The 17,755-nt window shown below is 49.4% G+C and overlaps 1 protein-coding gene across 6 annotated transcripts in view; it reads right to left on the bottom strand.

The window, feature by feature from the left end:
* ATL2 (atlastin GTPase 2) overlaps positions 1–9,952 on the bottom strand; it is a 38,935-nt gene extending 28,983 nt beyond the window's left edge. For 2 of the 6 annotated variants that reach the window (XM_014268729.3, XM_014268730.3), the window contains exons 1-2: positions 9,658–9,952; positions 9,006–9,221 (exon numbers count right to left, since the gene is read on the bottom strand). In XM_014268729.3, coding sequence (XP_014124204.2) covers positions 9,006–9,221; positions 9,658–9,937 — 496 coding nt within the window. In that variant the 5' untranslated portion in view covers positions 9,938–9,952. Of the gene's footprint in view, positions 1–6,284; positions 6,443–9,005; positions 9,222–9,657 lie in introns of those variants that run through there. The other 4 variants (XM_074536942.1, XM_074536943.1, XM_005489354.4 and 1 more) reach the window with 3 other exon arrangements.
* Positions 9,953–17,755: the final 7,803 nt, after the last annotated feature.

Here is a 17,755-nt window from a genome sequence, read left to right as displayed (position 1 = left end):
CTCAAACTTGTCTAAATGCATCTGCACAATCAAATTGCTTTTCTGCAGGACTACCCTATGTTGAGACCACAATGGTTTAACATACATCTTTCACTTAGGTGAAGAAGAAAGAGGCAAATACAACTCAACAAAGTCTGTTTTAGCACAACCTGCCAACCAACAGTGCAGTCTCTGTAGATCACACTTAATGTCCTCATTTGGGGGATCCATGAAATCTTTCCTTACAGTACACAGAGTAAGCTCTGGGGAGGAAAGGGTAGGATTATAAGATGAACTGAAACAGAGAAAGTCAGCAGTGTGCTCCTCTTCAAAGCTCACTAAAGCTTAATCTAGTCCTAATGCACCACAGAAATAAATCAACAAAAGATTAGACTAAAGAACAACTCAGTTTGATATTTGATTAATGACACAGTGATATGTCTGCAACTCAAAGTACTTAGAGCAAGACTCTAAGAATAATATTCAGTATTTTCACAAGCCAACTTCCAACCTCTTTAAAAGAGCCAAATTGTATTCCGAGGGTCTTCTCAAACAAGCAAGATTTCTCATAGCATCTGAAGGTTCTACAAGCATTTAACCACATTTGCTAGCCAAATGTTCACAGCATGTTCATTCTTCTATTGAAAAAAATTAAGTTTAAAAGCAGAAGTCACATTTCTGAATGTTTGTGCCAGCAGTATTGTATCCTGAAAGGGGTTTTGCCTTTTAAATCTCAACACATAACTCATAGGTCTTCAGCAGCTATTTCCATAGTACTATTAGCTTTAGAAAACACTCCAGTTCTATGTCCTAACCCTCAAAATCATTACTTACTGCACTTTTCCAAACAATTTATTAGCAACAAGCCTGACATAGCAGAAGTTGGAAAGAGTCCCTTTTAAGAATTTTGAGCTGCACTCCCTCCCTATCCTAATGACAAGCTTAAGACTTTGCTCCCTGAAAGATAAGTGTTAACTGCTTTGAGGGCAGCTTCAAGGCAATGTTTAAAATCTTAAACACAGTTCCTTAGTTCAGGATTACAAAGTATTTAGGCAACTTAATTCTCTTAAAAGTAAGATGACTTCTTGCTTTAAGAAAGTGATTTGATTGCATCAAGAGCCTTAACCTCATTTTCTACAGCAGTTATTTTCACTATTATTTCATGTCTAAGCAATACATTAAAGGAGGCCAACCTTCTGTCTCCATGCCCAGGAGTTCACATACTTCAAGTGACTGTTCCTCCCCTGAAATCAGGGCTGTGATGATTCCCATATTAGGCAAAGGATTGACAGATTGAACCTTTTATTGCCCAGAAGTTACAGCTCCCCAGGCAGATCACACCACACGGACCAAGGCAAATGAACACCTACAAGAAAAAGCCAGAAGACCCTTTCTTTCATGCAGAAGAGGTTGAGGAGAGGAAAAGACAGCAAGTTTGCAGGCAGTATTATCACAGGAGTGGGTTTAAAGAAACAGCTAAAATAACAGCACTTAGTCTTCCACTCAGCAGTACCACCCTGCTGGAGGAGATAAGAGGTGAGAACAACTTTTCCAAGTATGCACAACACAGGGAAAGCAGCCCTAACACCTCGGTACAAGCAGCTGACACATGTTCTCCAACAAGTTTCTGTAATTTTCAATCCAAGTGAAAAAAAAAAAAAGGCACCTTGTTATACTGGAGTCATTATCCAATACATTGCTCAAAAAGACATTTCAAATATTTTACTGAGACCAGTAAGAATTTGTAAATTCAACATGCTTATCTCTGAGGTGAGGGTGGGAAAATAAATGCATTATAATTGACATGAACTACAGACTGGAACCTGATTCTGATGTCACTGGAACAACAACTGTGTAAGAGCAAATTAGGTTCTACTCTCAAATAGCAATTCAGTGGGAATTGCATTCTACATTCCATGTCTGCAATCTGTACAACATCTCAGCAGTTCAAGCCTTCAACATTTTGGTTTCTACTCCTTTAAAAGAAACTGCTATGACCTGCAGTAGCAAATCCCACCTTGCCATGCAAAAATCAGCAATACCTAGGGCTGGAAATGCAATCACCATTTGCTCATCATCTGCACTGAAAATAAAGCTGAAAATACATTTAGGAAAAAAACCATAACAAACTACGTGAGACATCTCTCATCCTAGTAAAGCATACGAGAATTTCCCCCATACAAAGGGTAAAGAGAGGCCAAGTAACCAAGCTGTGAACAAAAAACCCTTCCCTAAAAGACACTTTACACAAAAGTCTTTTACATAGACTTTTGCCAGTCCTCTCACCTATTCCTACATGAGAAACAAGAGCAGGGCCACTCTTAAAATAAGCTGTATTTTCACAAATCATTTCTGCAAAGGCCCAAATGGACTTCTCTTTCACCTTATACTTGATTTCCTATCAGTCCTGCTCATAAGTGGGCATCAAACAGGAATTCCAACACCCATCTCACCTGCATTTACTCATCTAAGCTCCTCTGGACTGCCTTGGATGCTCAGAAGTGCCATCTTTGGTGGCAAACATTCTACTGTAAGTTTTTCCAACCTTAAAGAGAAGCCAGCTACAAACCATAATGAAATTAGCACAGCTTTTCTCTTTTTTCCCTGTCTAGTTAATTGAAGGAGATACTTGTACAGCTTCAAAGATCTACTACTCTCACACTGAGATATAAAGCAGTCTTGTTATTTCAAGGAGTAACATTGCCATGGAGCAGCCAAAATTCTCAGTGACAGATTCCAGCCAAACTGAACAGATAACTTTAGGAGGATGTTCACATGCTTACACATCCTGTAGAGATAATTATGGCCCTAGAACAGGGATGTGGGCTCCCTCCCAAACACAAAAGGGGGCAGGGAGCTCCTTGCTTTGCTGCAGAGCAGGAACTCCAGTTAAACACCAGCTTGGGGAGTTGAAGGAAGGAACTTCAACAGTCCTTCCAAGTTTGATATTCAAATGTTTCAAAAAGCTTGGCAAGCAAACAAAGTCTTGTTTTTCTGGCAATTAACACTATACAGAACATATTATTTCAGAAAAGAACACAAGCTAAAGGTCAGGCAAGTTAGTTACCAATGCTCTTAAAACACAAGTTCCTATTATGTATTAATTTGCTCCTAGAAATGCCTTGCTTATAATTCTTATCCTCAAAGACATCACTTATTCCTTATCAGTCATTTCTTAGCAGTTGACTGCAACAGCAGACATCAATGTGAGCCATGTTTCCACATGTATCTAAAACTCTGGCTCTGGTCTTTCAGACACCAATCCCAAACTCAGAAATGCATTCACGTAAATGAACTCCCTACGCAGCACCATGACCTTAAAATCAGCTACAGGATGAGATAACAATTCTTTGTATCACATCAAGAACAACCCTCCAAAACCAAGGAAAGCTACTTCTATCTTTCCTCCAGGACATCTCAGGAAGATCAAGTTGCTGAAAATGTTTTAAAAAAAGAAACCCAGTCATACTTCAGCAAGCGTAAAGCCTAAAGAACCACCATACATAAGTATTTCTGACTTTTTTCAGTTGATGACCAATGGCAAATACTACAGAAACTTAGAAAATATTTTTTATGCCTTGTTCACTTTAGATAGTTGAGGGTAAAGATAAAACCTAAAATACTGACAATTAGTACAGTAAGTTTAAGAAGTAAATGCAACCTTCAGCAAAAAGTTGAAAAAATGCACTCGGGCAGCTCACAGACCACACTGTGGGCACAGCACGCAGCAACAGCAGAAAAAGAAATTAAGTAAATTAAAAAACAAGGCAACAACTCGGCCTGATTTTAAAGTTTAAAATTTCCCATTGAAAGACTGCCTTGACTATAAAAATCGTCCCAGGGATGGGGTCTGTTCATAATCACAATACAAGAACAAAAGCCAATTCAAAGCTAACTTATGTAAGGTAACATTTGAGTGAAATTTGGTAGTTTCCCTCATGAATGTCCTTGAAACTCCCATGGACTGTGATAAGATGTACAACAGTCTGCTAACAACAGGCACAAAGTTAAAAGTACTTTTATTGCAGCACTGAAGTGAAGCCTGTGATGGTGCTGGTGCTGCAGACCAACACCACTGTGGTACACCAGCAAACCAACAGGGACACAAAACTCACACCTGCATTCCCAGCTGCCCGTTTCATCTGGCTTGGAACTTGGGAAGCTCAAAGCTGGGGACAATGTGGTGCAGCCACCAGGAGAGAAATGCTGCTCTATTACACTGGAGGAAAATCCCTGCTCCTGTCCAGGCTAGCCAGCATGAGGTACCTTCCAGTATTAGGGCAGGAAGAGAAAGCAACTCCTCATCTATCACAGCACCTCACTCCAGTCAGTGCTGCTTTGTTAGTACAGCCAGCAAGCAAATATTAATCACTGATATTCAAGCAAACCACAGGGACTGCAGTTGACACAAGGTACCTAAGAAATATCAGGACTCTTGTAAGACATGGCTCAAGCATTCCTGTGCACCCAACACAAACAAGAGCTGCCCAGCCTCCCAAACCAGGACAGACTGTCATGTTTAAAAACAATGCTTTCACAACAATTCAAGTAAAACTCTTCTGTGCTGGAACTATTTCTCTGCTAGGTTTTAAGCTGCAGGCAAGTGAACATGAAAAGGAAAGAATACAGCCCTCGTCAACTCCACTCCTTGCTTTCAAAATAATTCCAGCTGAAAAAACAAAAAACTAGTGCTAGTGCTATTATTGAGGAGGTGCTGTAACAGGATTATTGATTTTAGGGTAAGCTAGGACGTAACAGCTGTTAAGCAACACTCAGTTATGATACAGGGGGAGTTAAAGGCCTCTCCTGTTTCACGGCTGCTCTTGTAACTATTCCAACCTATCCCTCTGCTTTATTTCATGTGCAGAAATCCCTTCTGCAGGCAGGCACAGGCCATCCACACAGACCCTATCACCTAAGCTGTCCCATGACTAAAGTTCAGATGTGACATGTGCATGTTTCCACTGCTAATGATGACATAGCTAATTAAAGGCCATTTATTACAGGTGTGCTGGCACTTTTATGACCTTGAGAAAACTATGCAATAATCTAATGCTTTGAGATAATTAAATGACAGTGGCAAAACCACAGAAAACTGAAATCAAAGAAAACTGAGCAGGACTGGGAGGGAGAGAGACCAGCCCTTGAGCAGTAAAGCAGTATCATATCCTCAACTTCAATCTCTTGGGCTCTTTTAAATTATTCAAATTGCAATGCTGCCAAACACAATCAAACTTTTCCTGATGCTCAGAAGCACTGCCTTTTCCTCCCTGTAAATCAAGCCAGGTGAGTTGTCATTCTCTATCTCCCAGCTTATAGTGCAGCTAGATTTCCCTATCTCTAGTTGGCTTGCAAATCAAGCAATTGAAACCAATCGTGGCACATGGCATCTGCTAGGTTTTGTTTAACTGTGCCCAGTCCAATCTTTCAGCTTCCAAATTAAGTGAGAGTTACACAACAAAGATGTTAAAATAGTTCAGTGTTCCAGTGCAGCGCTGAAAACCTCACATGATCCAAACTCAGCGTTCGAGGCAGTACAAGCCTCACAGGTCCCAGGTGCCCCTCGCCAAGCGTACGGCAGGGAGGCTGCTACGAGCGCTGAGATTTTAAGCCGTTCCCGAGCACTAACCACACTTTAGGAAGCACAGTGCGCAGGCTCCAGCACACCGAGGCTGAGCACCCAGCCAAAGCCGTGTCCCATCCCCACCGGGGGATACATTACAGGCGGGAGCAGCGCTGACAGCGAGCGCACCAGCTCCATGTGCGGGCCGGGCCGCCAGGGATCGGTCACCTCCTTCCCCGAGCTGCTCCCGCCGCCAGCGGACGCGGCCCCGGGAAAGTCGGCGCCCTCGGGGCTGCCTGGCTCCGCTCCCGGCGCTGTGCAACGCCAGCGCCCCGCGGCCCTGGGGCCGCAGCCCCCGCTGCTCCCGGGGCCGAGGCACCCCCGGTGCGGCCCGGCCGCTCCGCAGCGGGGAATAAGGTCACCGACAGTGGCCCCCGGGCCGCCCCCGCTCCGGCACGGGCCGCCGACCGCAGCGGGGGAGAGGCCCCGGCAGCGGAGCGGGGAAAGCGCGGTGACCCCGCCGAGGAGCGACCGCGGGCCGGGCGCGAGGGCCGCTGCCGCGATTTCCCCGCCGCCCCTCCGGGGCGGGCGGCCGCCCACGCCATTTTGAGGAGGGGGGAGACACGGGGGCCTTTCCCGCGGCGCCGCGCGGAGCCGCCAGGCTGCCCAGCCCCGCGCTCCGGACCGAGCCCGCGAGCGCAGCCCCGCCGCCGCCCCCGGCGCCTCCGCCGGGCCTCGTTACCTGCCGGGGCGGGCCGGTGGCGGGCCGGGCCCGCGCGCCGCGCCGCGTCCCTCGCCGCCATCTTGTCCGGGTTTAAAATTAACTCCCCGTGACGTCAGAGCTCCGCCGCGAGACCTTTATCGCCCGCCGGCGGCGCGCGGGGCGGGGCCTCGCGCCGGGAGGGGCGGGGCCGGAGCCGGAGCCGGAGCGGAGCCCCGGGGGCTGCAGCGGGACGGGGGAAGCGCTGAGGGGCGGGCGCCGGGAGGGCAGCGGACAGAAAGCGAGACAGACAAACAGACAGACACACACATACACACAGAGACACAGACGTGCACACAGGCCCAGCTGCCCGGCCCGCCCCCCGGGCTGAGTGCCTCCCTCACGGCACCCGCGTGCGCTGAGGTGGAGCAGCGGGGCTCCAGCGGGGCGCTGGGTGAGGAGGCCCCCAGGCCGTACAAACACCGCCTCAGGCAGCGCGTCCCTCAGGGCTCCCCCCCTCCCTCGGCCACAGCTCACTCCTGTGGAGCTCACAGCCGGAGCGTCACCCGTGTGTGGTGTCCCCCTGCGCCCTCACCCTGCTGGGCCCTGGGGACAGCCAGGAGAGCGACCGGACCGCTCTGCATTTCCAGCCCTAAATCCAGCTCCTCACTGTAGCACTGCTGCTGCACTGGGGCTGGAAGCACGCAGGACAGCTCTAAATCAGAACTAGCCACACAAGTTTCCAAGGAACCAAACATTCCTGCTGTGTCTGCGGTTTGCAGGAGTCTTGCTCCTCTCCATCCGAACTGACCTTGCTTCATCCTTTTCAAAAGGCCAGCTGTGAAAGTGAGCTGCCCTTACTGCATGAAGTTTTTAAGTCTGTGAGGTTTCCTATTGCTAAAGGTTGTGTAAACCTTCTCAGGCAAATTGGTCAGTATGACCTTGTCACTTGTTAGAAGAACACAATGTCCAATAAATCATGTGAAGTGAGCAACAGACTTGCAAAACCCCACTTCACCGTGGCAATGTTCTCTGTAGAAACCATTTTTCTCAGTTTTTAGCTATACTAACTTACTTAGTCCTGGAGAGGCAGCTTGTGAGTGACAGCAATCCTAAAAGCAAACAGAGTTTGGTTCTGCCAAAACGGAGGTGGAGGGAAAGCTCAGAAGAGATTTTCAAAGTAAAAACCACCTATCACAGAAGCACCCACAACTGCTTTCCAAACCTTGCTTTCCTTTACTATCAAAGTAGCACATAAGGGGTTTTCTAACACAGGGGTTCATGACACCTCCTGCTGTGCTTACGCTGGCAGCCCTTGTGTCAGAAAGTTTAATATCTACAACACATGAAAAAGAAAGTAAAATGTCCAAAAGATGCTGCAATCACAGCAAGTGAGAACTGCAGAAGGATACAATGATCAAACTATTATCACATATTCAATTCTAGTTATGATACTTGGATTAATAGAATATGCAGTTCTGTAAAATAACATTATTATTGTAGATTTATGTCAGCATAAATGGAAGCAGGATTCAACCCTTTTGTAAAAAAAACCAAAAATACTGCCATGGGTCTTTTGCAGTTTAACATCCTCTATTTATTTGCTGAAAATGAGTGTACCATTGCTCGTCCTTCAAACCTCATACCAAGTGAAGGAAAAACCTTCTTTCCATTGGAAGGAAGGCAGAGCACACTCTGTACACAGAGGAATTGCAGAGATATTCAGGCAATCAGGAAAAGGGAAACAACTTGAAATAAAACACATTTAAACTGTTAGCTGACAAATTTAAGCTTCAGCAGCTCAATATGCAAACTAAAAAAACAGGGGGGAAACACACCACAATAGTAAAGAAGTTTCCTAATTCTGCTGTTAGTAAACAGCCTTGTTCCTGGTCAAGTCTGGAACAGTTTACGCAGAGAAGAGTTTGAAATAGTGCATGTTCAGACAGATAGATTTCTGCTTCATGCAACAGGATTTGCTGCTGCTGTAACGTGAGAGCAGAAGTCAAGAACTTGGAGGTCAGAAAGCTCAGCCTTAATTCTGTCCCCTTATGTTTGCAGGGAGGAAGGAGACATTTTCTGAGCTGAAGATTTTGCTATCAATGTGTCTTCTCCTGGTTGCAAGGTCCCCATCTCCACTGCACTCCCAGCTACATTCCTCTGAGCCAGGCTAGGAAAGGAGTTAGGACTGAAACTGCTTAAGCTGGCTGTGGGTTTGGGCTGGAAGGAGCTTGGGAACAACTGTGCAAAGCACAGGCAGGCTGTGGTGGGAAGGGATTGCTGGAGCAGCAGGATTCCTGACCCATGAGTGCTGGCTGAGCCAGTAGTCCCTTCAGCCACCAGAGTCACAGTTTTGTACTACAGGCACTGGATTTGGCCATGCTGCTCTGAAGACTCTGCTGTCCCAAGCTTGTCCCAAACCCACTTTGGGCCAGCCAACAAACACCACCAGTGTCACCCACGCAGTGAGACAAAGGCTGCTCAGCCGTGCTGCTTGGAGAGCTGTCCCTTCCTGCGGCTGGAAGAGCCACCACAGTGTCTCCTGGCCTTCAGGCATCCCAGCCTGGCAGGGGGACTGGACAGTTCCTGACCCATGCAGGCCACAAGCACCCACTGGACACCAGGAAAGGCTGAATCAGACTTGGGTCCTTTATGCCTTTCCATATAAAGTGTTTCTCAATCCTCATCAGCCAGCCTGTGCAATGCAGTTGGGCTTGTTTAAAGTAATCTGCATGATGACAAATCCTTAAGTTCAACACCTACCTGAAGCATGCTGAGCACCACTGCTGGGCTGGGGAACAGAGCCATCTCCCACCTTGGAGGGCTGAGGGTCCTGGGATGAGCTGGAGACGTCTCCATTGGTGCTTCTGCGCTTACGAACCTCTCTCCTCATCTGCTTCAGGCTGCCGAGTCCAAACGAGTGACCAGGAGATTCCCACTCCTCCTTCCAGACTGTGCCGTGCTGCAGGCAGTCAGGAGCTGAGGACAGACAGCTGTGAGATAAAGGTGGCTCTTCTGAACACCACCCTGTGCACAGCAATGAGGCACCTCCAACCCTCCGGCTGCAGTGGCTAGGACCACCCAGGACTTCCCAAGGAATAAAACTGGGGAGGCAAGGAGAGGTCAGCTCTGCAGTGGTGAACCAGCGCTAGCACTGGGAACAGCCAGGGCAGGCAGTGCTCAGCTGCCCTCCCACCAGACCCCACCAAGGGAGCTGTGCCATTCAGGCAAGTCTGAGATGTCCTAACAGAGTCCCACTGGGAAATGCGCCTGGATCTCGGGCTTGTTGCCAGAGGCGAACACGTGCCCTCCTAGAGACTGGAAATGCCCTACAAGGCACCTCGTCTTGCTTTTCTCTGAAAAACACCCAGGCTGCCGTACCACAGCCCTGCTACTTATGGACTTCTCTACTCACAGCTTCCCAACTCTCCCAGCTGGAGCGCTCCTCCCTCTGCACCGTGCCAGCAGGCGCTGCAGGATGTGCTGTTCCCCGAGCCCCTGCCCACTCTGCAGCTGGATCCTCCCTTTGGCTCCCTCTTCCCAGCGCCGATTCCTGTGCCCTGCCCACAAGCAGGAACACGCTGCTCGGTCCTGCCCAGGCTGGCTGATGTTTGCCTCACTACCTCGGCAAACATCTCAGTCCCATAAACAGGCAGTCTTGGTTTCCTATGCATTTTTTTTCTGGTGCTCGCCATTTCCCAGGGGTATGTCGCTCAGATTCAGGGCTGCCTTCGTTTGTCACACCGGTGATCTGAAAGTTGCTGGGCGTCATTAGAGAGTGCTCAGCACAGCCCCGGGCTTGCAGCTACCTGTGTGTGTTGGCATAACCTGGGGCTCACCTAAGCAAAGCCAAAGGGAGACACAGCAGGAATCCAAGACTGATTCTTCTGCAGACAACTACAAGAAGGGAGAGGCATTTGGCAGCAGAAAACAAATTGGGAAGGAAGGGGAAAAACCATTTTACTTAATCTCCTCAACCTGTCACATGCTGACAGGAGATGCCTTTTTAGCTGACTACAGGACACATAATTGAGAGAGAGAGAGAAAGCAGCCCCTCCCATACCACTAATTTATAGCAAGCTGAGTGGGAAACGTCTCATTCTTCCCAGATGCTGACCCAGGAGCTGCTCCTCTGGGGAGGAAGGTGGAAATAACATTGAATTTTAGCAGTGAGAGCAGCTCAGAGCAAGTTGCTAGGCACCAGCTGCAAGAATTGCCTGCAGGTGCTCTTGCAGGAGAGGTTGGGCCGGTAGATTGGGCTCTCACGGTGCAGCCAGAGTGCCAAATACCTTTGAAACGGGCATAATCCATTCTCAGCCTGAAGGAGCTATTGCACAATCTTCCCAGGATTAAGGATTTAAATCGAGGGACTGTGTCACTGCCGGGGAAAGGGCAGGGGGCAGGCTCAGGAGCCATGCTGGCCTGTGTGGCTCCCTGGGGTGGTGGGATGCAGCCTGCCCGGGAAGGTGACAGTCTTGCAGGGGCACATGACAGCCATCTCCCTTGTCCTGCCCTGTCTACATCTTATCAGGGTGACTGAAATCTTCAAAGGATTAAATGGCTAAGTGGTTTTCTTCTGCTCCTGGAAGCAAAGCTCCATAGCCAGCTGAATCTTTCATTGCAAGCATTTGCTCAAGCAGAGTCCTATCATTTCAGACTGTATAAACACAGTAAGATTTCCATCTCACTCTTAAGCAACAGCGCAAGACGAGGCTGTTTTTAAAGTCTGGCTTAGATACGGACTCCTGTGAAGGCTGCAGTGCTGCTTGGAGTGCCAGTGTGCCTGCAAACCCCAGGGCTGCCCCACTGCAGAGATGCCCCTGTCTACAGCCAGCATGTTGCTCTCTGCCTCATCTGGAGGCCAGCTCTGCTTACCCACCTGCTGCCTGCTCTGCAGCTCTAAAAATAAGAAGCACCTCTTGGGTTTAGATCCCTTTGGTGTCATTTCCCAATGACCCTTTAGGTCTTCAAGGACAGCACAGAGAAAGAGCTTTCCCACACCCCCAGACTCCATTTTCCAAACTTCTCATCCTAGGAAAAGAAGCATTGCTCTAGCTGTCACTGTGACACCCATCAAATGTCTTGCAGGGACAATCACACCAGCCCCTGAAGTCACACAGCCTCCTTCCAAGAGCTGTGTCTGTTTTTCTGGTACAAACAGCAAGGCTCAAGGGAGGAGGAGTCCCCATATGATCAGTGACTGTGCTTCAGCTCATACTACCAGTGCTTTGCATGGTGCAGAATGCAAAAATCAGGCTACCAGGGACAATTTGGGATGGAAAGTACTCCACCATCACAGAGGCCTCAGTGGCAGTTCAGAGTCTCACCAGAAAAAATGCTGCATAGACATTTCATTCTTTAATGTAATAAAATCAGACTAATTAGCTCAGCATGCTGCAGGTGTTATCAGCAAACACTCCTATCAGCAGTGGCTGTGGGCTTTGGAAGAGGATATTTGTCCTTGCAGCATAACTGATCTCTCATATCACAAGGCAGCTCCTCCCATATGGGGCAAAACATCACCATGTGATCCTGATCTGAGGGAAGCAGCGCAGCTTCACACCTGGGGAGGGTGTTTGGGATTGAGCCCTGTGCAGGCAGACCTGGCTCCTGGTTGCATGTGGGGTTAGGAATGATTGCCCTGGCATACAAAGGGTGCTAATTACACAGCAGAGTTTATTTGCATCCTTTGCAGATACATGACTGGCTTGCTGGGTGAGACTTACGGGTCCTCACGAGGAAGTAGGTGGTTTATTCCCAGGGTTTCACATGCTTGTTTTCCATGCAAGTCCAGACTAGCTGCATAGAGATGAGTTGTGCTTAAGAGAGTCCTGCTGAATTCCCACAGCAGAATCTCACCTGCAGCTCTCATTATCCTTTTCTGGAAGGCAAATCCCTCCAGCACAGGGTCACGCACACACCCTTGGATGAGGGGCTGTCAGGATAGGATGGGTTTCGGTGTAATTAAACCACACGGTCACAGCTCACTGTACCCATCTCAGGAGAAGTTTTGAACTAGCACAGGCTGCCTTGCCAAGGACTTGGGTGCCTCAAAGAGAAGATAGCTGCCAGCAGGAGCTGGCATAAGACCCAGTGATGGCAGCACCCAGGAAAGCCAGATGAGGTGGGGACCTGAGCTTCCCCCAGCAGCACCACGGGCTTATGAGAGGGTACCTGGGGCAGCAGCACCCTTCAGGGCTGGGATCACTCCTGTGCTCCCAGTCAGGCCTGGATGTAGCTTGTGATCCTTAACACACCAATGAAACTGTCTGGATCTAGTCTCAGGTATTGAAGCAAAGTCTGGGTCTGAGTCTAGACATGAAGGGCAGGACCAGTTCTGTGCTCTGTGGTTGTAGGTTCAGTCTGGCCCCTGGGCCAAGCTAAGGACACAAAGCAGAATGTGCCATTTAATCTGGCTGGATTAATGTGTGAATTTAATTAGATCTCGTCTCAATAAAATCTAGAACATGCTGTTGAAAAATTGTATTTAATCTTCCTCCAAGACTTTTTGCATACACTTCAGCAAGAAACTTGCAGCACAGGGCAATTGCAATGGAATGAGAAACCAAGTTTTAGCAAAACCCAGAGGGTGGGGCTGAGATCAGCATCCTGTCATTTTTGGATTTGTGAATCTGATTCAGAGGCTGTCCTGCCCCCTCTCCTCCAGGAAGACTGTAAAATTGATTTAGGTACTGTCCTGTAGGATTACTCCATGACAGCTGTCTCTGTACCCAGTCAGCCACAAAAAGCACATATTGCACTGGCTATGATCACATTTAGCCTTTTGACAAAAAAAGGCTCCAGGAACTCATCACAAGGAAAAACATTAAATTGTTTGGAAATATTAATCAGGGGAATATCACCAGTTTTGTTCTTCTCACGTAATGCTAACTTGCAAGAAATAGAGAAACTATGAGAGGAGGAAAAGGGGACAGCAAGCCTGGCTGTAGCACAGGGCTGGAAACCAAAAGGCAAATTCATTTGAGATCCAGGGATTAAGATCCAATCATTTGACCTCAGATTAAAAAGTGGATAAGCACAACAAAGAATAGCTTAAAACATTTGGGAAAGTGTAAAGGAAAATCAAGTGGCATTAAGTAACAAAACAGCTGCATTAAGCCAGAATGCCTCCCTGATCACAGGCAGCAAATCCAAGTAAGGGATACCTCAGTCTTCCTCAGCACCATCCAGTTATCATCCAGCGTTCCTATTTCAGTGCCACCCTGTGAGTTAAATCAAAAAGAACTCTCCCTGCTCCACACCAGTTTGTTGCTTGTATTGAGCTGCTCTCCCTCACCCTCAGGGGAGCACAGCCACCTGCCAAAACCCCTTATTAGGAAGAGATTACCCAGCAGAAGTAGGCTAGCTAGCTGTAAATGCATGCTGGAGGACAGGAATCCCAGGACAGCAGTGCTCAGGCTCTGAGTGCAGTGTGGCTGCTGCCCAGCTTTGCTTTGTGAGCTCCCCCCAGCAGCGTGGTTTCTTTTCCTGGACTTGGCCTGTATCTCCTAGGGAAAATCATCCAGCTCACTTGCAGCCAACACAGATCATCAGCAGCCATTCCCACAGGTTCCCTGATGTCCTCCAAGTGTCCAGTTCAGCTTCTTTCTTCTGCAGCACCTTGGAAATCATTAACACAGTGCTGTTAAATGGTGTCAGTCCCAGGTGGGCAGCACAGCCTGGCACTGTGGCACTGGCCCAGCCCCTGGGTGCTGGTTGGCAGCTTGTGGCAGGCCATGGCTCTACCCCAGCCTTGGCTCCACTGCAGGTGTAGGAAATGCAGAGAGCAGTCAAGGGCTGGGGGGCACAGAGCTGAGCTGGATGGAGGCTGGGTGTTCCCCTTGCCCAGATTCAGTGGAGAATCAGTGTCCCTGTGACAGGCACAGTTCTCTCCTAGCACACTTCAACCACAGCATCCCACAGACAAACCAGCCACAGCCACCTCCCCACTGCCACCATCCCACAAACAGGCTGTGTCCTCACGGAGTGCCTCTGCCACTGAAAAGCATCTTGCAATGAGGAACCCCAAGGCTGGGAAGAGTCTGAGCATGGGGCTGCCCAGAAGTGTGTTGCTGCTTGTCCTTCTTGTCCAGTGGACAGTGATCCTGTTTTTCCAGCAGCCCCACTGCCAGCTGCAGTGGCCTGGCAGGCGCAGTGACCCCAAGTGATTATTTAATAGCAGATTGTATAACAGAGCAGGGCAGACATTACATTTCTGTCTCTGACCTCAGCCCTGGGACATCTCCCACCCATAAAACTTCCAGTCTAATCTTTCAGACCTCAGAGGAGGAGCCTTAGGCATGTGACACCATCCTTCAGAGAGGAGTGACCAGTGGGGACCAGGTAGCTCTGGGCAGGAATGGGCTGCCCAGCACCTCTCAGTCACACAGAAGGGAAAAGAGAAGGGAGCCTCAGGTTTGGAGGCTCCCTTCTCCCACAGAGGCTCAGGTTTGGAGCCCAGACCCTGCTGAAATGCCCAACATGACCCTGCAAAGTTCCTCTGCTCCCTGCTATCCATCTAAATGAAGCACTACACTCACTTCTCCATTCATAGTGAGCTCTTTCAGCAAGGTGAAGATGGATGAGCTGGCCTTGAGCAGGGCAAGCCAGCTCCACCAGCTCCCCTGGGTTCCAGCCACACAGCCTCTGGAATCTGGGAGCAGCTGAACCCCTTGGACCTACTCCAGTAGGGGTGGACAGTGCCCAGGAGCCAGTGGAGAGGTGCCTGCTGCTCTGAATAGTCCAGAACTCAGGACATGCCAGCCCTGTGCTACTGATATCCCCAGAGTGTGTTGCTCTTCCATGGGGCTGAGGAGACAGTTCAAGGCAGTAGCCTGGAGCCCTCAGTGGCCAGGAGGATGCTGTGCTGTTGCAAGGAGAAGGGCACAGGCAGGCCTTGCTTATCAGTGCTGGGCACATGCCAGGTGGATCAGACCCATCTCATCCAGAAATCCATCAAAACCAGCTTCTCCTGGAGCCTCACTGGAGCAGACACAAGGATCTTGTTTCTGAACTTGACTTCAGCATGTCCTGGTTCTAGGCATTCCCTTTCTGCAGGACTGGGTGGGTGTGAACAACCTTTCCAGGATGAGCATGGATCTGCTGGAAGCTGGAGAGGACTAGCAGGGCCACCAGGCTGGTTGAGGTCAGGGAACATTGCCTACAGGGAGAGGTGTAAGCAGCTGGCTTGGTTAGTTGGGAAGGAGAGGAGGTTGGGGTGATTTAGCAGAAGTCTACAGTGACTTGGCAGCTAGAAGGGAGGATGAAGCTGAAGCCTTTCCAGGAGGTAAGTCAGCCTGGCTGGTTCAGGGTGTTAGGAAAAGCTCCTTCCCTGGAAGGGTGATGCAGCCCTGGGACACAGACCCAGAGTGGAGAGGTTCCCATCCTTTCAAATTTTCCAGCCTTAGCTGCTCTGACCCAGCTTTGGCAACAGTCCTGCTCCAAAGGCTGGCTGAATCTGAGACTGCCACAGGCCTCTTCTCACCAGCACTTTCTTTGAGAGGCAATTCTACACCAAACTGAGCCAAAATCAGCCTCCTGCCTTGAGCCATTTGCGCGGCTTCCATCAGACACTGCTGCTGTACAACTTACCAAAATGTACCTGCTCAGGGGTGCAGCAGTGCAGAGAGCATTTCACAGCAGCCTGAGCTTAGAAGCACACAGTTTACCAACAGCCACAGCAAAAATAAGTCCAAAGGGCAAGATCAGAAAATCCAATATTTAAAATCCATGACTCATTCCACAGCTGGGCCAGGGAGGCAGCTGCTGCAACGTGGGTCTAACCATTAACCAGGGGGCTAGAGAGGTGTGATGCTCTCTGAAAAACGGTGCTGTGCCTGAGGTCTGTGTGTGCCAGCACTGGGAGAGGGTGTGCAGCAAGGCACAGGGATGTTCCTGCAGAGCCCACTCTGAGTCTGGAAACTGCTTCCATGTCTGAGCCCTCTGCACTCTTCAGCAGCAACCAGCTCTCAGAACTCACCTGAAACCATCTGACCAACTCCTTGGCAAGGAAGAAAATAATAAGCAGCCACATTAATGTATTTTTAATAGGTCACATAAACAGTTACAATCAAAGCTGCCTTGCAAACAGGTGACACAAGATACCAGTGCTTCCACAGAGAGGAGAGCCAGGCCTTTCGTACAGGAAACATTTTGGTTGTCTCAAAGGCAAATTGTCCTCCCCTTGGAGGAGACAAATCTCGGCTGGAAGCAGCGGCTTCCATTTGCTAGGAGGATTTTTATTTTTCAAAGCTGGTCTGTTTCATTTACAGGCAATGGGGAACTGGATGGGAGCAGCTCTGTGGATTTTTCAAGCCTCCGGTGCCTGCCTGGTGCCTGCAGTGCTGCTGCTGGCAGGGACAGCCCTGCCTGGCCCCCACCCCCCTGGAGTGATGCAAGAGATGCCTTTGCACTTTGCCTTAGTAGGAAAGCAGAGCTGGCAGCAAACCCGCCCGGGAGGAGCGGGAGGAGCGCAGGAGGCTGGGGGTGAAGGACCAGAGCTTGGTGCCCACAGCAGGGTGGGTGACAGCTCTGGGCAAAGGGTTTGCCCAAGGCGTGTCTGGGGGCAAGTGCTCCCTTATCACACACTCACGGGGCTGTGTTTACCAGGCTGCTGCTCCAGCTGCCTGTCCGCTGGAGTTTCTACCCTGCTCAAAGGGCAGGGGCTCACAGTGGATTTTGCCATCTGATCACATGGATCCAGCAGTGCCCAAGGACAGCCGGCCATGCTGTGTGTTCCCCATGTCACAAGGATCAGGGGTGTCCTGGCATGGAACAGGATGAGATCCCGGGCCCTGGGTCTCTCCCAGGCCAGCAGGACAAGTCCCATGGAGTTCACATGGAGTTCACTGCCTGACACAGCTGTGGGAGTGGGAATGCCAGCAGCTGCCCTGCATTTTCAGGCTACTCCTGTCCCCAGCAAGGCAGCAGGGACGGCACAGAGAGCAGCCCAGAGTCTGGAGACAGAGGGCTACCAAAAATACCAAAACAAGGTTGGTTCTTCTCCCCACAAGTGTTACAAAATCCATGGCTGAGTTTTAAACATCGAAGAGACTGTGACCTCTGGCTCTAGGCAGACCCTTGGAAACATGTGCCCCAGCCTGAAAGAAAGGAGCATAAACAATAGAAGAACCCAAAAGGAGCAAATCCAGAAGGAAAGCATTGCAGGAACAAGCCCAGCTGAAGCCAAGAGGGGAGGGCAAAGGAACAGCTTTAGGCACAACTATGCAGCTGCTCTATGACTCTTGCAACATTCCTGTTCTGAAATGTCATCTAAAGCCAATTTTTCTTACATGTAATGAGGACAGAAAACAAAAAGGTGGAAAATTCCCAAAATAACCAGCAAGGTTAATGTGGTATCAAAACAACTGTTTTGCTCTGGGTAGAAGTGGACTGTCTCCAAGTTGGAAGCTGCCCCCACCCTCTCCCAGGAGTTAAGGTAACACCAGGGAGTCCAGAGAACAGCCAGAGCTTGACAGCACACGGCTGGCAGGATCAAGACTTTGCCCAGCTCC

Source organism: Zonotrichia albicollis, chromosome 3, assembly GCF_047830755.1.
Source record: "Zonotrichia albicollis isolate bZonAlb1 chromosome 3, bZonAlb1.hap1, whole genome shotgun sequence".
Classification (NCBI taxonomy): Eukaryota; Metazoa; Chordata; class Aves; order Passeriformes; family Passerellidae; genus Zonotrichia; species Zonotrichia albicollis.
Note: the sequence above shows the minus strand (reverse complement) of the source record. Positions and strands in the feature narration are given on the sequence as shown.